The sequence below is a fragment of the Galeopterus variegatus genome, unplaced genomic scaffold (assembly GCF_000696425.1).
Source record: "Galeopterus variegatus unplaced genomic scaffold, G_variegatus-3.0.2 Scaffold307, whole genome shotgun sequence".
Taxonomy (NCBI): Eukaryota; Metazoa; Chordata; class Mammalia; order Dermoptera; family Cynocephalidae; genus Galeopterus; species Galeopterus variegatus.
Window position 1 is genome coordinate 427,716 of NW_007726418.1, and position 20,218 is coordinate 447,933.

A 20,218-nucleotide genomic window follows, 5' to 3' on the forward strand; every position below is an offset into this window, starting at 1 on the left:
GTAAAGCATAAATCCATGCTATTCCAAACTTTTTGAAAGCAATCTGTCAGTGTGTATTAAAAGTCTTAAAAATATTCATGCCCTTTGACGTAATAATTTCAGTTATGGGAATGTAACCAAAGTAAATAATTCAAGATACAAGGGGGGGAGTAAAAACATTAACTATAGAGAAGTTCATCCAGTATTATTGTTACCTCCCAAATAGTGTCCATAAAGTAAATGCCAGTCAGTGGAGACACAGTTCCATAATGTTGCATCTAACAAGATGCCTCTGATGGGCTGCTCCCACCCCCTCAGCCTCGCTGCAGAGCAGCCACAGCTGTAGGCCTCAATTCACTGCATGCCAGCAGTCTTGCTCCCAGTGCTTCCCATGGACCTTTTGCTTTCTGCTCTTAGGCTTCTCTGACACCATGTCCTAGAACCCTAGCAGGAGCCCCCTCAGCCTCTGAGTATGCGCAGCCCAGAAGTTCTGAGGACTCAGTGCCTCCTGAGGCAGCCCACAGTCACTGGGAATAGGAGCCAGTGGAGAAGTGCGGCTCTGCTTGATCCTTGGTGAACAATTCCGAGAGGTACACTCATCAAACTGAGCTGGGAGGGTCATGCCTCAGGTGCTCATGACTGGAATCACCTCTGTTTCCTTCCCTGTTTTATTCTTTCCAGTCCTTTCCTCCTGTGCCCTGTGGGACCACCTCCCAAATGAACTACCAGGACATGAGTCCTTGTCTCAGGCTCAGCTGGAGACACCTAGAAAGAGACCTAGATAAGCAGTTGGTACCAGTAGTCATCCTAGAAAGCAGACCCTCCAAATGGGATTTGGGAACTGGATCAGTCACTGGCGATGGCAGCCAAGGCCTGTGGGGGGTTAGTAATTGGGTTGGTGATAACCCAGGGCCTCCTATAGCATCGTCATTACCAAGACTTGCTAGTGGTGGATTGAGATGAGGTACAGGAGGAGAGGGGAGCGTTGGGTTATATGGAAGCTCTACCATATGACTGTGGCATCAATGGTGGTGATAAGATGTTCAGTGGCTGCTTATGGGATCTGGTGCATAGAAAGTAGCAAGTAGTTGGAAGTCCTAGTAAAACACGTGTGCAAGAGGGCAGGAAATAAACCCCCATGAAGATTCAGGAGACCACCACCTTGATAATGTTTTTAGGTCCAATGGTGTGGGGCATTCTGAGACATTCCTCTCAGGTAGAAGGTACATTGTGAACCTTGCACCTACCCCAACTCCACCACCCCCACTATGAACGAAGCACAGCTTTAGTTGGGCTCTGGGTTTTGGAGGCAAAAATGTTACACTTGAGAATATTGCCTCAATGTAACTATTGAATAACTCACAAAGCTAGAAGTTGTGTGGGAGCCCAGAACAAGATAGGACTCTGAAGCCCATCCAAACTGCATTACAATCATCCCTCCTACTCCATATGACCCAGAAATTCCAATGAAGCTAGGGATATCTGGAGTGGACAAGGGTGCTGTTTAGGGCTTCTGGCAAGCCCAAGAAGAAAGTTGCAGTGCAGACCCTAAGAATATGGAGCTGGGCCATGCGGTGGAAAACTTTACCTCCGAGCGAGTGAGTGTGGAAAGCGGATCTTGGCTTGCCACTGGGCCCAATTAGAGACTGAATACCTGACTCTGGGACCTCAAGTGACCTGAGCTGCCCATCGTGAGCTGGTTATTGTGAGACCCACCAGGGCATAGGTTGGGTGGGTGCAGCAACAATCCATGCAAGATGGAATACACGTTCAGGATGGAGCCTGAGCAGTTCAATGGGCACAAGCAAGGAACATAACAGCCCAGATTCCTCTGTCACCTGCCCCTGTTCACCAATGCCTCTCATCCACACCTGTGACTTCATGGGGGAGGGGATTCCTGCAGCCAGCTGCTGGAAGAGGAAAATCCTGGATGAGTTTGTTCTGTGTGTTGTAGTGACCCAAAAAGGCACTGCTGCTGCATTACAGCCCCACCCAGAGGTGGCCCTACAGGACAGCAGTGAAGGAGCTAAGAGCAGCAGCAGACCTGGTGGTTCAGTTTGCATGAAGGGAAAAGGATACATGTGGATTCCTGGCTAGTAGGGAGTTGCTTGGCTAGTTGGACAGAGGCCTGAAAGGAGTAAGATGGGATGATCAGAGAGAAAGTATGTGCGCAGGCCTGTGGGAATCGGCCCAAAGCATGCAGATCTTTAGGAATCATGTTAATGTTGATGCCCATCAGAGAACATCCTCCAGAGGAGGCACTCAACAGCAAGGTGTGGCTTCTGGTTCTGAGTAGGATACGTAGGGCATGGCAGACCACCATTCATGCTGCCACAACTAAAAGCACTACATGCATTTCAAAAAACATATCTTTCAAGATTTTAGAGAGCTCTAGAAGCAAAGAGGATTGCATGACCTAAAATTTCATAGAAAGGAGAGACTCTGAAGTGAGCAATCTGTCACCAACCATTTTCTTCCCTAGTGGTATATGCAGATTCTGGTCATAGGATGAGGATCAGGGTTGATGCACATAGAAGGACTCTGGAGGGGAAAGAGAAACCAGCAGAACTTCTGGCAAGGCTGTGCAGGGCTAGTGTGATCATTTGGAAACTTCGGGATCTCTAAACACACAACTGGGTTTACATTTCCAAGGCTAGATGGGAGGCCAGGGAATGTCAATTAAGGTAGATTGAAATCTCCTGTAACATCCCATAGGGCTAATCAGGGTTTCTGTTTCTTCTTGTGTGAGCTATTGTAGCTGAAGGCATCAGGTAAGTGCAAAACTGGGATGAGCACACCCAGTTTATTCCCTAAATTCTATATCAGGTGATTCACTCTCTCTCCCCTGGAGTGGAAGGAATAAAGGGGTGGAAAGAGGCCATCGAGGTCCCTGACACACTAGGGCAGTGTGGCTGCTCAGATCAGTCCTCCTCCTTACAGCTCTGCAGCTTGCCCAGCTGTCCCCCACACAAGATCTCAGTGTGCTCTTTGAAAGAATCCCATATGTCAGCAGGGTAAAGATTATTACCGCATTTTACAGAAGAGGAGTGGGGTCTTGAATAACTTGCTCCGGATGAAACAAGTGCTAGGTGTCTCAGTCAGTCTTAGATCTTGGGACTCCCAGTTCTCTTTCCACTGCCACACTGCTGAGCTGTAAGGACAAAACAGAAAGAAATGTGAGCCCCTTGAGAGCCAAGAGCTGGCTGAGTGGTGTATTGCTGTCCTCCAAGGCCTACCTGACACAAGGTGTCTTTCACAGGGGCAGAGCCAATACTTGAATGAATGACGGAGTACCAGGCCAACAACATTTGAAAGGAACAGATGACTTTCCTAGTGAGGGTCATGGAGGTCAAGGGGACAGGTCATTTGTCTCTGGTCTTGACTAGGGCTGAACTGCCCTTGCAATATTCTTGGAGATTTGCAGCCTGGTTGCTCTTACTTTTGAAGGGGATGTGGAATGTTCTCTGCCTCCATAGACTGAGCCACATTTTTGTTGACAAGAGGCCAGTGGAGCTAAAAGGAAACATCTGTGCATTGTGAGGGTGGGGAGTGGGGCCTGGCTTCATGCTGAGCCAGAGGTTTTCATGTTGTTTGGGCTGAGGTGGGTGGAGTGGCCAGAGCTTATTTTGTGTAACTCAGGCTTCCAGCAGCCTTGGAGGGGAAAAGAAAACAAAACACTTGAAAACTGAAATGTGCCTTTAGAGCTTTCTTCCTCTGATTTTTCTGCCTCTGGCTTTATCATCAAGATCATTCTTTGCACAGGGAAATTAGTTTGAAAAGACTGGTCCTTAAGGGCAGTGTGTTAGTGAACAGACATTTCCTTGAGGGTGGGTCACTCATGAACATTAATCCAACATCACTCTCCTGGCTGAAACCAACCCCATTGGCTGCCCCATGAGCTGGCCAAAATCTCGTGGAGTGTGCCAGCAGAAGGAGACCTTTAAGGGCCGGCCTGGTGGCGCACTGGAGAGCGCGCCGCTTGGGAGCGTGGTGGCACTCCTGCCGAGGGTTCAGATCCCATGTGGAGACCGGTTCCTGCTCACTGGCTGAGCGTGGTGCGGGCGCAACACCGAGGGTTGCGATCCCGTCACCGGTCCCTGGTATGGGCGTGACACCGAGGGTTGTGATCCCGTTACCAGTCAGTAAAAAAGACAAAAAAGGAAAAAAAAAAAAAAAAAAGAAGGAGACCTTTAATGCAAGGAGGATGAAATCCACAGGACTCCACCAAGGCTATCAATGAATCTACTGCAGTTGGCCACAATGGTGGTCCACACCTGGCTGGGGAGAGTTGGAGGTGGACCAGAGGATCTTCATATTTAATAGCCATAAGCTCAACATTAGCAGCAAATGAGGCATGCTTGCTACAAACAGCCCATGAACTTGTGGCTTTCTGAATAGAGGGTCTAATTTGACCATAGGAGGCACAGTTCCCTGCCCATTGGCAGGCCATTGAGAACATGTTTTGTTCTGGGACCTACACTACAATGAGGACAGTAACAAGCAGAATTCTATCCAAAGGTGATTTTCTAGAAGGTTAAAAAAAGTCCAGCAACCACATCATAGAGAAATAGTTGGGAGAAAAAGGGAGAAGGAACAGCCAAAGAAGGACATGCCAGCCAGTTACTAGCCTCTCACGTGATTGCTGCAGAGGCCAGCACCAGGGACCACTTGGTGATGTTTTGTAGGCTGACTTGCTTCACCGTAGGGAGAACTTTATAACAAGCAAGTATGTAACGATGGAACCAGTTAACTTTGCACGTAATGAGCTGCCCATCCCTGGAAGGGTTTAAGCAAGCATATGCAGGTGTCTGACAGGGTCAATGGAAAGGGGTAATAAGTTAAAATTGCATCTTGATAGGATTTTGGCATGTGGTGAATTCAAAAGTGGTTAGACTAGATGGCCTTTTCAAACCTGCTTTTTAACTCAAGTTGACAGTGGGCCGCTTGCATTTTTTGAGGCAATTAAACAATGACAAAATGCCAAAACAGGGTTGCAAAAAATAGTGATATATTTTAAATGTTTACTTTTAATGAAATAGCACTTTTAATACACACAAATATGACACAGGGCAGTGTGCTATTCACAAGACAGGACCTATTTTTAAAACATCATTCTGAGGATACTTAAGCTGCTGGTGATGGGTACAAGTTTAAAGTGTGAAGAGCTTGTCTTCTTTCAGAACAGTTGGTGTATCGCTGAGCTGTGTAGACCCTACTTGGGAGATAAGACAAGCCTAAACCTGAGGAGGCTCCAAGCCAAAAGACACATCTGCCCTGTCCTGATTCTACAGAACTCATTTTAACAGCACAGGTGGACTCTTGGGTGCTTGTAGAGAAGCTCTGTGTAGCACACATGCACACACGCACACACATATACACATCATAAAAACTGAGGGGTGAAAAGACCAGACATTGCTTACTGCTCAGTGTAAACCCCTAAGCCAGCCTCCTTCCTAGCATGTGAAGAGTTCACTTGCCCACTTAGGTAGGAAAGAGCCACACTCCCCTCAGTAAAGGTGTGGTTGCACCCTGCTTGGGGGCTAATGTTGGACAGGTGTTTAATGTCCCTCTGTAACTCTCTGGGCCCCCAGGATATCCCCACTCAGCTCCCCAGCTGGATTCTCCGCTGGCCTCCCATTACCTCCAGGCTCATGCCTGAAGTCTTTTCACGTGGCTCGAGGGCCCCATCTGCATCTACAGCTTTATGTCTTCTCCGCCCCCTCAGGATCCAGAACTTTCTAGTACTTTCACTCTGCTCCAAGCCTTTGCTCATGTGTTCCCTGCCTAGAGCAGTGTCCACATGCTTTTCTTCCTCTCCTTACCTGGCCAAACCCTCTGCATCCCTTCCTCAGTGTGGGGCTGCCTTCTTGGTCTGCCTTCCTTCACCGCCTGCCCTGGCTGTGAGACCCCGGCACAGTCCTGAGGGCCTCTGCAATTAGGCCTGGAAAACATGGGGCCTCTAGCTGTCTCGTATTTGGAAAGTGTACTCCTTCCATTTCCTACTCCTCAGTGGCCGTACTAGACTTGGGCCAAAGTGAGAAAACTGGGAAAGCAAAGGAGTTAAAAAAAAAAAAGGAATATTAATTTCCTTTGCCATCTGACACCCACCCAGAGTTCTAGGAAGCAAGACTCCTTGTTAGGTTATGCCATCTCCAGGCCCCAAATCATCTCCCAAAGGTCCAGCTGCGAATGTAAAAACCTCCCACTCTGAGACTGTGAGAAGGGAGCCAGTGTCGATGAAGGGCTGTGCAAGTGCTGCCTCCCATCCTTGGCGTGCACTGGGCCGGCTGAGCCATGCAGACCCCTCCCTTAGTCAGATGGGACAAGGCGGGTCTCTGGAGGCAGGGAAATCCTGAATTACATAGCACTGTATTTATTTTCTCTCTGAAAAATCTTAAACTTGCAGAAATTTTGTAACTATAGTACAAAGAACATTTTCCCCCGAACCATTTGTACGTTGTCCATCTGGTGCCGTGTCACTGCCTAACACTTCAGTGTGTGTTTCCTGCAGATGAGGATAGTCTGCTGCCAAAATTGGGACAGTAACAGGAGTACATCACTGCTGTCTGCTCTCAGACCCCATCATGTCTCTCAGTTGTCCCAGTGGCATCCTTGAGAACAGAACCACACATTGCATTTAGCTGTCCTGCATCTTTGGCCTCCTTCAGTCTGCAACAGTTTTTCAGCCAGGCGCTGGACAGTCCTGTAAATTACTGGCAGCCATTCTGTAGAATGCCCCTCAGTTTGGGATTGTCTGATGTGTCTCTGGCAGGAATGTCATGGAGTGATCTGCATTCTCACTTGCGGCCCCTCGGGTGCTGCAAACTTTTCATTTGTCCCGTTGTTTATGTTTCCTTTGGTCACTTGATTAAGGCGATATCTGCCAGCCTTCTCCACTGTGAACTTACTCTTTTTCTCTTTGTAATGAACAGTATTTTGTGGACAGTTACTTTGAGACTATGTAAATATCCCATTGAGGAACATCAGACTTTCAATGTATTCCCTTATTTATTTATACCTCTGTCTACTTGTGTTTCCTATTTTCTTCTGTTACTATCACTATTTTGGTGCTCAGATTGTCCCTGATTTTGGCCACTGGACTATCCTTCAAGTTGGCTCTGTGTCCTACTGATGTGTTCAGATCATTCTTTAAGCACTTCCATGTTTTCTGGCAAAACAACATGTTCTGGGCTCATTTTCTGCTTTTCCTGCCCTGGGGCTGGCATCAGCCATTTCTCCCAGGTGCCCTGGTTCTGTGGATGGAAAGTCATAGAAGCCAACTTAGAAGCCAGCTCTGAGGTACTGGATGTGTTCCAGGCCCTGGAGGGCTCGCTGCTCCCAGGCCCTCCCAGTGACAGCTGGGGAACAGCTGCAGGCACACTTCCATCGACATTTGTGGATTTACCTTTATGTGTTCTAGTCCACAAGGGCACACTGGTCACTCCAATTTTAATCCTACACCATAGGATTCATTCTAGTTTTTTTCTGTCTCTGCATACCTAACTTCCTTCTCTGATAATGAGAAGGCTGGCTCCCATTGCCTTAATAGATTCATTTATTTGATCAGTGTCCTTGTACGTAACCAATCTCCCATCTCTGCCACCACCCTGTCTCCCACATGGATCCCCATCTCTCCTTGCTTGGACTCCAGCACTCCATGCAGGGTCTTCACTTTCCCGGCGATGCCTCCTTTCCCCCTGCTGGGCTCTGCCCCTGTCAGCTCACCCCTGGAGGGGACACTCTCCCTGCTCCCTCTCTGACACACACTCTGGGGCACCATGGCTTCCCCCTCCCCACCATGATCACCACCTTTGCTGTGCCCCACTTTGTGGTTTCAGGACAGGACTGTTGAGAAAGGAAAGGCAAAGGGAGGAATTCCTTTATATTTTTTAACCAAAAATGCGTCGAGTACATAGAGACAGAACCACAAAATAATCATAACAAGTATTTTAAACCAATCAGGCAGCCAGTGCCAGATCACTCTGTAAAGGGGCACTGCTATCCCTTAACAGCTGGGAAGCTTGGACAAATCCCTTAACCTCATTGATCTCAGTTTCCTCAACGGTAAAACAGGGAAACATCTAAACTTTCCTCATGTTGTTGTTGTGAGGTCTCTGAGAGCTAATGACCGTGAAAGGCACAACCCAGCCCCTTCCCAGCGTCTCTGCTTGACAGATGTGAGCTATGACAACTTTAATGTATTTCTTAGAATCCTAGAAAATAGTGACTCCTTTTAAGAAGGCAGGGCCTTGTTCCGGTCAAGATGGCGGAATAGATGGTTCCCAGTTTCACTTTCTCCCACAAATCAGCAAATTTACAACTATAAAAATGTAACATCAGCCAAGCTAGGGCTGCTGGAGCTCAGGGGAAGAGGAGGAGAGACCTATGGAACTCATGAAGGCAGGAAAAACCATGATGAAAGAAAGAAAAAACTGCTCTCAGCGTTTTGGACTGCAGCCACTTTAATGCTGGAGCACATGGAGCAGGAGCTGGCAGAAGCTGCAGCTTTGCCCCTTAGATGGAGTTACTTGGAGGAGGAAAGGGAGAAGAGGACTTTGGTGGCCCCCAGGACAGCAAGACCACTAACAGGGTTCCCGTGGACCCACATAGGAGCAAGGAGCCAGAACAGCCAGAAAAGGGGAGCCATTCAGAGGCCGAGTAGTCAACCCAAGGGACTGGCACAGGGTCCGTCCCATGGGAAGTGTTTGGAGCATGGGTGGTGGGGGAGACAGGCCCACCAGGAGAATACTGGGACACAGCAAGAACAGCCAATCTGTCCCCCAATCAGCCCAGGACCACTCGGAGGAGACTGGTTGGGAATGCAGAATTGCATGGGTGTCGGGTCCTCCGCCCGCTGACCCGTACAGCCCTAGCCTCGTTCCTTCTGGTGGGCGAGTGAACGGCCCGGGATTCCTCTTTCCCACCTGTCCCCTTTGGAAGGAGACCGGGGAAGAGAGCCGTGAAGAGAGGTGAGCACACCGCCGGCCGGTTAAAGGACACTCAGACGCGGCGGGGGTTCTGCCAAGCAGTTCCGTTTATTAGCACACAAGCACTTGTTTTTAAAGGTAAATGGGGAAGGCAGTTTTTTTACATCCTCCAATCAGCTTAAGGGTCCTGTCTCAATGCCTATCTATTGCAATCACGCAGTGTTCACGAGTGCGGCCAATAAGGGCTAAGGCAAGGTTCCCGCAGACACTCCCACCCTACTTCCCCTCCCGGCGCCACGTTAATCCACTTGTAATGTCACTTAAGGTGGCATTAGTTTTTAAGGCCCGACACATGGGTGCAGTTTGATGAAAAAAACTCAGGCCCAGATCAGAGTTTCTACACAACCCAGGTACACCGAGTATCTGGAGAGCCAGAAATGCCTATAAGGTCAACCACTGAATACTGAGCTGCACAAAAAGCCTTCCCTAGGGAAAGATCAGCAAAGCAGCAATTTAGTTCAACTACACAGCTCAAGTACTGGTTCCCACAGTAAGTTCCCCCGTGTTAGAAGTAAGCAAAGGACAAAAAATTAGTTCTGGCTCAGGCACACCCCCAATGCCTTGGGGCCCACCAGGGGACATGAAGCATGGAGCCAGGAACAGGACCCCCACCCAAAACCACTCACACCACCAGCACTTTGGGGCCCTGCCCAGGAACCCAAGGATTGGAGCTGGGGACTGGACCCCACTCCCACATTCAGGCACATCACCAACGCCTCAGTTCCCACCCGGGGGCCCTGGGCTAGCAGCCAGGAACCAGATCCCCTTCTCACAATCAGGCACCCCGCGACAGCCCCTCAGGGCCCCACCCAGGGACCCGAGGCATGGAGAAAGGGACCGGATCCTCCTCCCACAACCAGGCACCCTGCGCCAGTGCCTTGGGGCCAACCTGGGGACCCAGGGCATGGAGAATGGGACCAGTCCCCCAACTCCCACAACCAGGCTCATCGCGCCAGTGCCCCATGGCTTGCTGGGGACCCAGGGAATGGAGAAGGGGATCAGAACCCCCTCCCACAACTAGGCACACAGCGCCAGTGTCTCGGGGACCACCCAGGGACCCAGGGCATGGAGAAGGGGACTGGACCACCCCCCAACCAGGCTTACCATGCCAGCACCTTGGAGCCCACCCAGGGACCTGGGGTATGGAGAAGGGGACTGGACCCCACTCCTACAACCAGGCACACTGTGACAGTGCATTGGGGCCCACCAGGGACCCTGGGCATGGAGAAGGGGACCAGACCCCCCTCCCACAACCAGGCACATCTTGCCAGCACCTTGGGGCCCGACCGTGGACCCAGGGTATGGAGAAGGGGACTGGGCTCCCCCTCCCACAACCAGACACACTGCACCAGTGCCTCAGGGACCACCCAGGGACCTGAGGCATGGAGAAGTGGACCAGACCTCTCTCCCACAACCAGGCACACTGTGCCAGTGCCTCAGTGCCTGCCTGGGGGCCTGGGGCATGGAGAAGAGGACCGAACCCACAACCACAGCTAGGCACACCATGCAAGTGCCTTTGGGCCCAGCTGGGGTCCCAGGGCATGGAGAAATGGATTGGACCCTCTTTCCCACAACCAGGCACACCTTGCCAGCACCTCGGGGCCCTCAGCATTGGACAGATCATTTGGGCAGCAAATCAACAGAGTAACCATTATTCTTACAAAGGAAGAGAAGAAATCTAGGGTGATTGGGGGGGGGAAGGAAAGGGGGATGGGGAGAGATTGGACAAGGGGCACAAATAATAATTATGATTTCTAACAATATATATGCTAGTAATATTGATTTGATCAACATATCTCAATGTTGAACCCCCAAAATATGTATAACCAATTTTGATTCAATAAAAATTTTAAAAAATAATAAATAAGTAAGTAAGTAAATAAATAAATAAATAAATAAAAACATAAATATGAAAAAAAGAAGAAGGCAGGGCCTTGATGCTGGGTGTGTGTTCTCCAGGCAGCAGGGCTCTGTAAGTAAGTAAGTAAATAAATAAATAAATAAAAACATAAATGTGAAAAAAAGAAGAAGGCAGGGCCTTGATGCTGGGTGTGTGTTCTCCAGGCAGCAGGGCTCTGTGGCTTCCAGGCCTTCCTCCTTTTGCAGGCTTGTGCGTGCGTGTGTGTGTTTTGGCACGCCTGCAGCCAAGTCTGGCTGGGTTTCCTGGACAGAGGTCCTTGTGGCCGCTGCCTTAAGACGTGCAGCTCCAGCTGTGACTACCACTGCTTTCCCACCCAGACCCACTGCAGACGGCAGCAGCAGCAGCCCCCTCCCGCACAGCAGCATGGAGCTTTGGGGGGCCTACCTGCTCCTCTGCCTCTTCTCCCTCCTGACCCAGGTCACTGCTGAGCCACCAACCCCCAAGGTCAAGAAGGCTGCAAATGTCAAGAAAGGTAAGGAGGGGGACAGGGCCCCTCCCCATCTTCCGGGGAGCAGGTCACCCTCCCCTTTGCATGTCCTCTTGCTTCTTCTCTTCATTTTCTTCATTTTCCTCCTTGATGAGTTGCCTAGGGAACCTTAGCAGAGTGTAACTCTTGGGGGAGTTCTCTCACATCAGTTCTCTCACATCAGAACCATAAGGATCCCTGTCTCTTAGAGTTGGAAAGAACCTTCCAGATTCCTAAACTGACACATTCCCCTTCCCCCCAATATTTTAAGAAAATCAAATCTTTGGCTTGGCAATCTTTGGCTTGCTTGACTGTCACTAGGGATCGCTGCACTGTGCTTTGTAATTTCTGAACCTCGGTTTTCTCAACTGCAAAATGGGGATAGTGGTATTTGCTCAAAGGCTTGTTGTGAAGATTTAATGATAAAAAATATGTGAAGGCACCTAGCCCAATGCCTGGCACAGGACACGCTCTATGCACAGGAAGAAAAAAAAAAAACAGGAGCAAGTGAATTCTCAATGCCATTTCGAACTCAAATAAATACACCTGAAGCAGCTTTGTTCTCCTCGATCAGCTCTGGGGCTGGGGGTGTCTAAGGGCTGCCCTTGCAGCCCTGCCTGCAGTGAGGTCACCCCAGGCTGTGTTGAGACAACATCAGTGAAATGCCATGGCAATGAACTGGGCTGTCGCCCCCGCAGGGCTCAGAGGCTAGGAGAGAGAGTCTGACGGGACGAGGGTGGGGATTTAGGCAGAGGAATAGGCGGCCGGGGCCAAGAGCACAGAAAAGGAAAGAAAGTGGATGTGGAGGCTGCCCTCAGGCCTCTCTGAGGCTCCTCTATAAGTGGAGAGTTGCCCACTGGCCAGGAACTAGTGAAGCACATAAAGGAACACCAGGACCCTGGAGATGCACAGGCTGTGGCAAAGAATGGGGCACCAATAGAAAATGATGTCCAAGATTCAGTTTACAAAGAGACAAAGCAAAGTTCAAAACAGGATGGATGCTCTGCTGTCATTTATATGAAAACACATATTTACTTGTATATGCACAGACTTTTTCTGGAAGGATCCACAAGAGTTAATAACAGTGTTTACCTTTGGGAAGAAAAACTGGGCTGCTGGGAACAGTTGCTATTGGGAAGGGGACTTTAACTGTTTTGATTTTTTAAATTAGATGTATATATTACCTTCTACAAAATGTTCATTAAAAAGAGAAGACTTGATACCATGCATGGTTATGTCTATGAGCATTAGTCAAAACTGCCACCACAGGACATTCTTTGTAAAGGACAAAGCTCCGAAGACACGTAATAGAATTTTTGAATGTGGAAAATAGTTGCTAGTTTCTCAAGTTTGCCAAAGATTTAGTATTTATTTATTTAATCATGTAAATCATGTATTCAATCACGTAAAAAAGGAGAAGGTCAGAGCAGAAGATGCCTTGGTCCTCTCCAGCTGTCACACTCAAACCCTGGCTCTCTCAGGGGTCTCCATGGAGAGGCCCCTTGGAGGGTCAGGGTTCTGGAAGTCTGCAGAACAGCCAGCAGAGCACCAGAACATCTGGCCAGGCCCTGCCCCTTGCTGAACCCACTTCAGTGTTCTGATTCAGCTTGGTTTTCCTTCCTTCCACCTACCTCCACAACAAACACAGAGCTCTTTCTAGTAGGGACAATGTATGTACTGGACATAATAGCAGAGAAACACAGTACCTGCTCTTAAGATGCGACCACGGTGATTCTCACTTAGGCACCAGCATCATCTAGGGGATACATTAAAGTCCAGGTGCCTGGGCCCACCCCTGGAGATGCTGGTTTAGGAGTCTGGAGTAGGCCCCAGAATCTGCTTTTTCCACAAGTCCCCAGTGATCCTAGGAGGAGCCAGGATCGAGAATCACAGGAACAATCTAGTTGTAGGGCTGGTGCACAGAAGTGGGGAGGGAGTCCAGAGGAGGGAAAGTCATGCCCGAGGAAACCACTTGGTGCCCAGGCCAAGAGGTGGAGGACACATTGGCAGGACTGGAGAAGGGAGGGAAAGAGAGCTTATGCTAAGCCCCCATCCTGGCCCCTAGGGTGGGATGAGTAGGGGGGAGCCCAGGCACTTGTGGGAGCTCATCTGCTCCTGGTGTGGGCTGTGGTCTGAGCTGGCTGATGGGGTCAGCCAGAGGTGGGGCACGCAGGGAGGGCTCCAGAGGCCACATGGCCACATCTGGCAGAGGAGTACAAGTGGGCAGGGTGGCCTCAAATGCCTCTAGGAGGCTGAAGCTCCCGAGGCCACATGGCCACATCTGGCAGAGGAGTACAAGTGGGCAGGGTGGCCTCAAATGCCTCTAAACATTGCCATAGACACTTAGAACAGGGACAGGTGGGGGTGTTTATTCCAGTAACATGCATCAGGAATCTGCAGCTCAGAGACAGTGGGGCAGCACAAGGCCCTCCTGACTCTTAGCCCAGGGCTATGGAGACATCCCCTCGTCCCTTACCCTCCATGGATTGAGCACGATGGCTATGAGCACTTTGCTTCTGGACCAGTCCCTGGAGGACCCTTTGTACATGTGGGCACCTCAGTGCAAATTTTTTTTTTTTTTTTAAAGATGACCGGTAAGGGGATCTTAACCCTCGACTTGGTGTTGTCAGCACCACGCTCAGCCAGTGAGCAAACCGGCCATCCCTATATGGGATCCGAACCCGCGGCCTTGGTGTTATCAGCACCGCACTCTACCGAGTGAGCCACGGGCCGGCCCCCTCAGTGCAAATTATAAAAGGTACTCCCTCTGAACTGACAAATTATAGGAAAGCATCCCTTTTTCTGGTCTGACCCAGCCTAGCCAGGGCAAGACCTATGGGCTACCCATGGGACTTCACTTGTCCCCTCAGCTGAGTGCCCTTGTGCAGTACCCAACCTGTACAACCTCACATGGCGCCCTATGCTGGTGCATCATGTGACTGCGTACAGTGCTGCTGTGAATCAGCTGAAGCAGAGGCCTAGTGCGAGGCACACATAACCCCAGGCTAGTTTGCCAATCGTAAACCTTCTCTTTTTTGCCTTGCTCATCTGGGTGTTATTTTCTTCATGTTTGATAAGTTACATCACTGATTTCTGTATATGGAAGTATGTGTCTTGCCTGTGATTACCCTGCAAAGGCATCTTATGGGTAGACAAAGCTCTGACCTCATTCCTCATGAACGTCACTTTACGTAGGCACAGCCAAACGGACCACAGAAGTGTTTCCCCACCCTACCCCAAGCTGAGGGCAGCCTTTCCTGAAGCCCCTGGGGTTTCAGAAAGACTGAGATCCACCCACAGAACCCTTAACTTACACAGAGAAATGTTTCCCCATCTGCCTCTGCCAAGTCCTGCATAACTGGTTCCCAACAAGATGGCTCTCTTAGGAATCTGTGTGCTGTCGTGAGGTGGGAAGAGTAAGGCTTTGGAGCCATAAGAGCCTGGGTTTCAGACCAGCTCTGCTGCCCCCGTCCCTCCTGCCTTCCTCACATGTGTGTGATTTTCTCCATTTCCTCCTGACTTCATCCTAGATGTCGTGAGCCCAAAGATGTTTGAAGAGCTCAAGAGCCAGCTGGACAGCCTGGCCCAGGAGGTGGCCCTGCTGAAGGAGCAGCAGGCCCTACAGACAGGTGAGCACCAGTGGTGGCCTCTGCAGGCAGAGTGTCCCAAAGAGAAGGGCACAGGCCAGCAGCCAGCAATGAGCCTTGAGTCCCCAGCTAGCACCAGGGCCCATAGGTCAGGGCACCAGGTTCAGGGAGCCCTGTCCCAAGCCTGCTTCCTTTCAGGGAAACCCCTCACACGAATGTGCAAAGCCCACTCAGGTGTGCACAGCACTCCATGGGGCAGAGGTAGGGGCCCACCCTAACGGAGCTCCCAGGAGACCCTCTGGTCAGCTGGCCTCCACAGCCCTAGGAAGCTTCACACGCTGTGTGTCAGCAACTTTACTGACACTGTCTCTCTTAATCATCATAACCCTGCTGAGGCAGGATTTATCATGCCCATTTTAAAAATGGAGCAACTGAGGCATAGAGGGGTCCTGTAGTGGCCCACACTCACGCAGCTGCCTAGTAGCAGAGCAGGATTTGAATGGAAGCAGCCTGGCTCCTTTGGTGCTGGGGTCAGGACTTTCTGGCTCTGCACTACCCAGTCGAGCAAGGATGGACAAAACTCCAGGCTGAGGAGCCTGCGTGCACAGTAAGGTCGCTGCCACCTGCCCCGCACTGTCTGGGCAGCCTGCCTGGAAACCTATTGCCCCTCCCTCCACCATGTTCCTCTCTACTTTCCATACACCTCAGACTCAGCTACCACTACATGACCTTGCCCTCCACTCCACGGAGAACACAGATAAGCAGTAGTTAACATTTACTCATGGGCTTACCACGTGCCTGGCACTGTTCTGAGTGCCTGATGCACATGAATTCATTCACAGAAAACCCATGCAGTGGCCTGTTGCTAGACAGCCAAAAGGAACAGAGCCCCACTTAGCTCTGCTACGCCGCCTCGTGGTAATCAGCTGGGAATCACTTTGACTCCTCCTGCAAATCTACACACCTCCCTGGTCCACAGCCACCCTCTCACCTGCTGCCTTTTGATCACGGCCTACCCACTTCCTGGGCCCTCCCCTCCCCTCCTGCCTCCTCAGAAGCCTCCAAGATTCGTCTTGCTGGGCAGTTTTCACATGCTCCCTCCCACTCAGATCCTTTCTTTCGGCATTCACACTGGTCATCCTTCTGTCCTCAAAGATTGTAATGAAGGCACATACTTGGTTAAGTTAGGAGGACAGAATATATTTTGCTTAGCAGCTTGTTTTTTAGCTTGATTTCTAACTTAAATATCTAGACAGATGGGGTGTGTGCCTCCATTTGTCCTCTTGCTGCTGACCCAGCAAATGTTGGGGTGTGGAATGTAGTGTAGCCTCCCCCCCCCCCCAGGCTCTAGGTGGGCAAGTCCCCTGACCTTGCAAGCCCTTGATCTTAGGGAGGGGTGTGGTCAAGGATGAGAGCAGGTGGCTCTGGCCAGGCTCTGCGAAGCAGGGCTGCGGTGGAGTTAATTGGTGAGGAAGAGCCCGTGTGTCCACTGTGGAGGGTGGGGAAGGAAGCGGAACTAGGCAGAGGGAGAGCTGAGCTACAGTGCAGGCCCAAGGCCAGCCTCTGTGACCCCGCTGGAGCCCCAAAGGGGTAAGGACCCTTCACAATGATCCTGCCCTGGGCAGAGATGACCTGGCCTTTACACTCCCACAGCCCTCAGGCACTGGAGGTGGCCACCCTGGGAAATATTCACATTAGAAAGGGGTGTGACTTTGGGCTAGGTGGCTTCCAGAGGCAGGAGCACTGAGACCTCCTGAATGGGGATCTGGACTCTGCATGACAGTGTCCCCACAGAAGGATCCTCAAAGGGGGCACTGTCAGGACTCCTCTGGCCTGGTCTAGGGGCTGTCCAGGACACATGGGATGGACAGGGATGGGTCGGAGGATGATGGGCCTGCCCTGGGCAGTTGGCTCTTTGGCTCAGGAGCGCTGCACCTTCAGTGACAGTCATTTCTCTCCCCTTCCAGTCTGCCTGAAGGGCACCAAGGTGCACCTGAAATGCTTTCTGGCCTTCACCGAGGCGAAGACCTTCCACGAGGCCAGCGAGGACTGCATCTCGCGCGGGGGCACCCTGGGCACGCCGCAGACGGGCTCGGAGAACGACGCCCTGTACGAGTACCTGCGCCAGAGCGTGGGCGGCGAGGCCGAGATCTGGCTGGGCCTCAACGACATGGCGGCCGAGGGCTCCTGGGTGGACATGACCGGCGGCCGCGTCGCCTACAAGAACTGGGAGACGGAGATCACCCTGCAGCCCGACGGCGGCAAGGCCGAGAACTGCGCCGCCCTGGCCGGCGCGGCCAACGGCAAGTGGTTCGACAAGAGCTGCCGCGACCAGCTGCCCTACATCTGCCAGTTCGCCATCGTGTAGCCGGGCGGGAGGGTGGAGACCTTGCAGCCCCGATCCCCTCCGGGAGCCTGGAGCCTCCTTTTGCAAATAAAGTTGGTGCAGCCTGGCGGAGAGTCGCTGCCGTCTGGCGGGTCCAGGAGAGCGGGCGCTGGAGCAGCCGAGGTGCGGGGCGGGGAAGGGCCGAGCGGAGCCGAGCGGCGCGCGCCTGTCACAGCGCCCAGGCTGCTGTCTCCTTTCCCTTATTATTTTTTGACGGTAAATTGCAGACATGGTGCCCCTTTACCCCTAAATACTTAAGTGTGTGTTACCTGAAAACAGGGATATTTTCTGACACAAGCACAGCACACTTATCAAAGTCAGGAAATTAACGGATATAATATCTTTGTCTAAGTTACACCCTTATTCAGATTTCCGGGCTTCTTTATGTAGAATCCACTCCTATTTGCTGGAATCCAGCATTGCTACGCCGCCCCCCAACCCCGTTTCCAGGCCCCCCACCCCGACCCCGCCTGTTGCCGTTCATTTCTGGGACGCACTGACATGCGGAGTCTTGCTGTAGGGTAGGCAGGGAGTGAGGAACAGAGGCTGCCCGCAGAAGGGATTTGCACCCCCTCCTTCCTCCACACGTCCTGGGAGCTGGTCCAGGAGCCAGACAGCAATCGCCAACACTGCCTGACCAGCGTGCCCCCTTCCTTCCTCCTCACAGAAAGCTGGTCAGGGCACCCGCTCGCTCCATGTTAGCAATAACAGCTGCCACTTTTTCAGCCAGTATATTTCAGGAACTTTAAGTATTGTCTTGTTCAATCTCATCCTTCCAGGACCAGATGTGTTATTATTGTCATTTTTCAGAAAAGGAAGTTGAAGCTCAGGGAAGTTCAGTGACTTCCCTTGGTCTTGAAGCTAGTAAGTAAGTAGGAGGCCAGAATTTAACCAAGGGCTGATTCCAGAGGCCTTGGCCTTTCCACTGCCACTGCAGTGTGGCTAGAACTTTCTTGAAATGAAACAGCAGAGAAGTAGCCCAGAGATCCCCACACCTGGGGACTCTGGATGACCTGGCCCATCCAATTGTAGGCCCAGCTCTAGTGACATCTGTGGGGGGAGTCTCCCTTATCCCATCAGCCATGGCCATCCCTTCACTGTCTGGACTTCTGCAGCACCTTTCTCTCCCTGGTTGTCTTCTAGTGTCTTGCCTTCAGTAATAAATTGATGATAGTTTGATTTGATCAGTGGGAATGGGATGGGTTGGGAAGGAGCTTGCAGTGAACTGTACACATACTCTGTGCCAGGCAGTCCATTCATCACTGTCACAGAAAGCATCTTGTGAAATTCAACAATTATGGGAGGAGGTGATGAGATCCGTTGGTACAAGTGCAAAACCAGACTCAGAAGAAGGATGCAGTATGTTAAAATGGTCCAGCTAGCGAGAGGCAAAGCTGAGACTCAAAGCATGTAACTACACCTTGTAATTCTGAGTCCTGGGCTCTTTTTACTCTCCCACCTTCCCTCACCCCACCCCTCAGCTTTCTATCAGGATAGATGTGGCCAGGGAGGGTTCAAAGTTCCCAAAGTGGGCGGATGCCCACAGGAGGGCACCCATACCTCTGTGCAGGAGCGTGGGTCCTGGTGGAGAGGCAGCCACTATGACACCTTGGCTGGCAGTTAGCATTGCCTGCTTCCAGCAGCAGGTGGCAGGATGGGCCAGAAAATTGTTGCCCACATTTCATCAGCCTCTAGTGCTCTTACATTGGGACACAGAACTGCGCACTTCAAACTGGGAACACCTGTCCTCTGATCTTGTCCTTATTTTAAATTTTGACATTTTGTTCACCATGGATTTTTTTGGCATTGATTTTAATTTTTTAAAAATATTGCATTCAAATATTATTTATCTTGCTCACTGAATTTTTTTGGTGTCCCTTTAAATTTTGTACCCCAGGTGAGTACTTCACTCATTTCACTAGCGTCTGCCCTGCTTCAGAGGTACAAACTTTGGAGAATTTTCCAGGAGTTGTACAAACAGCAGGAGTTTTAAGGGGCTCAGTGTCTAGATCTTCAACGTCTGTATTACTCTCTACTAGAATTGAGCTGCCTGGGCACAGGCCTAGGGTGGAGGCCTCCTTTCCTCACTTCTCTTTCACAATCATCCTTTTCTCTCTTTACAAAAGAAAGGCTGACTCTTCTACCATCCTCATCATCGTGTGTTGCCCTGGAGTGTGAAAAGCTTGGGGACAACAGACAAAGGGACAATGTAAAATACTGGCATAGGTGTTGAACAGGTAAAAGACTGGGTAAAAAATCCTTTTGCAAATTTCATGGCTTCCAATTCTTTGCCTTCAATAATCTTAGAAAAGAACCTAGTTAAGTCATCAGCTAATAGACCATAAAAAATAATTTATAATTGATAAAACACTTGGACGTGAACCTTAGAAGTTCAAGTATTAAGTGACGTCACTATAACAAAACTTTCAGTCTCACCAACTTATTCATCTGAACAAGCCTTCTCAACATTTGCAACTCTAAAAGTGAAAAATAGAAATAATATTGATGCTGAATCCTGCTTCATTCTAGGAGACATGAACGAATTAAAAATACCCATTCATCGGGCCGAGCCCGTGGCGCACTCGGGAGAGTGCGGCGCTGGGAGCACAGCAGCGCTCCCGCCGCGGGTTCGGATCCTATGTAGGGATGACCGGTGCGCTCACTGGCTGAGCACAGTGCAGCCGGTCTCAAAAAAAAAAAAAAAAAAAACCCATTCATTTGACTAAAAGAATCATGTTTACTCAAATTTATAAAAATATGAACTATAGGGGCTGGCCCGGTGGCGCACTGGATAGTGCGCCGCTTGGGAAGCGCGGCGGCGCTCCCGTCCGAGGGTTCGGATCCCATGTATAGACCGGCTCCCACTCACTGGCTGAGCGAGGCACGGGAGCA

General features: G+C 50.6%; 1 protein-coding gene across 1 annotated transcript; it reads left to right on the forward strand.

Moving 5' to 3' along the window:
* Nucleotides 1-11,145: 11,145 nt before the first annotated feature.
* On the forward strand, nt 11,146-17,393 carry CLEC3B (C-type lectin domain family 3, member B). Its single transcript, XM_008567286.1, has 3 exons — nt 11,146-11,359; nt 14,884-14,982; nt 16,908-17,393. Exons 1-3 carry the CDS (start codon nt 11,251-11,253, stop codon nt 17,306-17,308), a joined length of 609 nt encoding a protein of 202 aa, XP_008565508.1. The 5' UTR covers nt 11,146-11,250; the 3' UTR covers nt 17,309-17,393.
* The last annotated feature ends 2,825 nt before the right edge of the window (nt 17,394-20,218 follow it).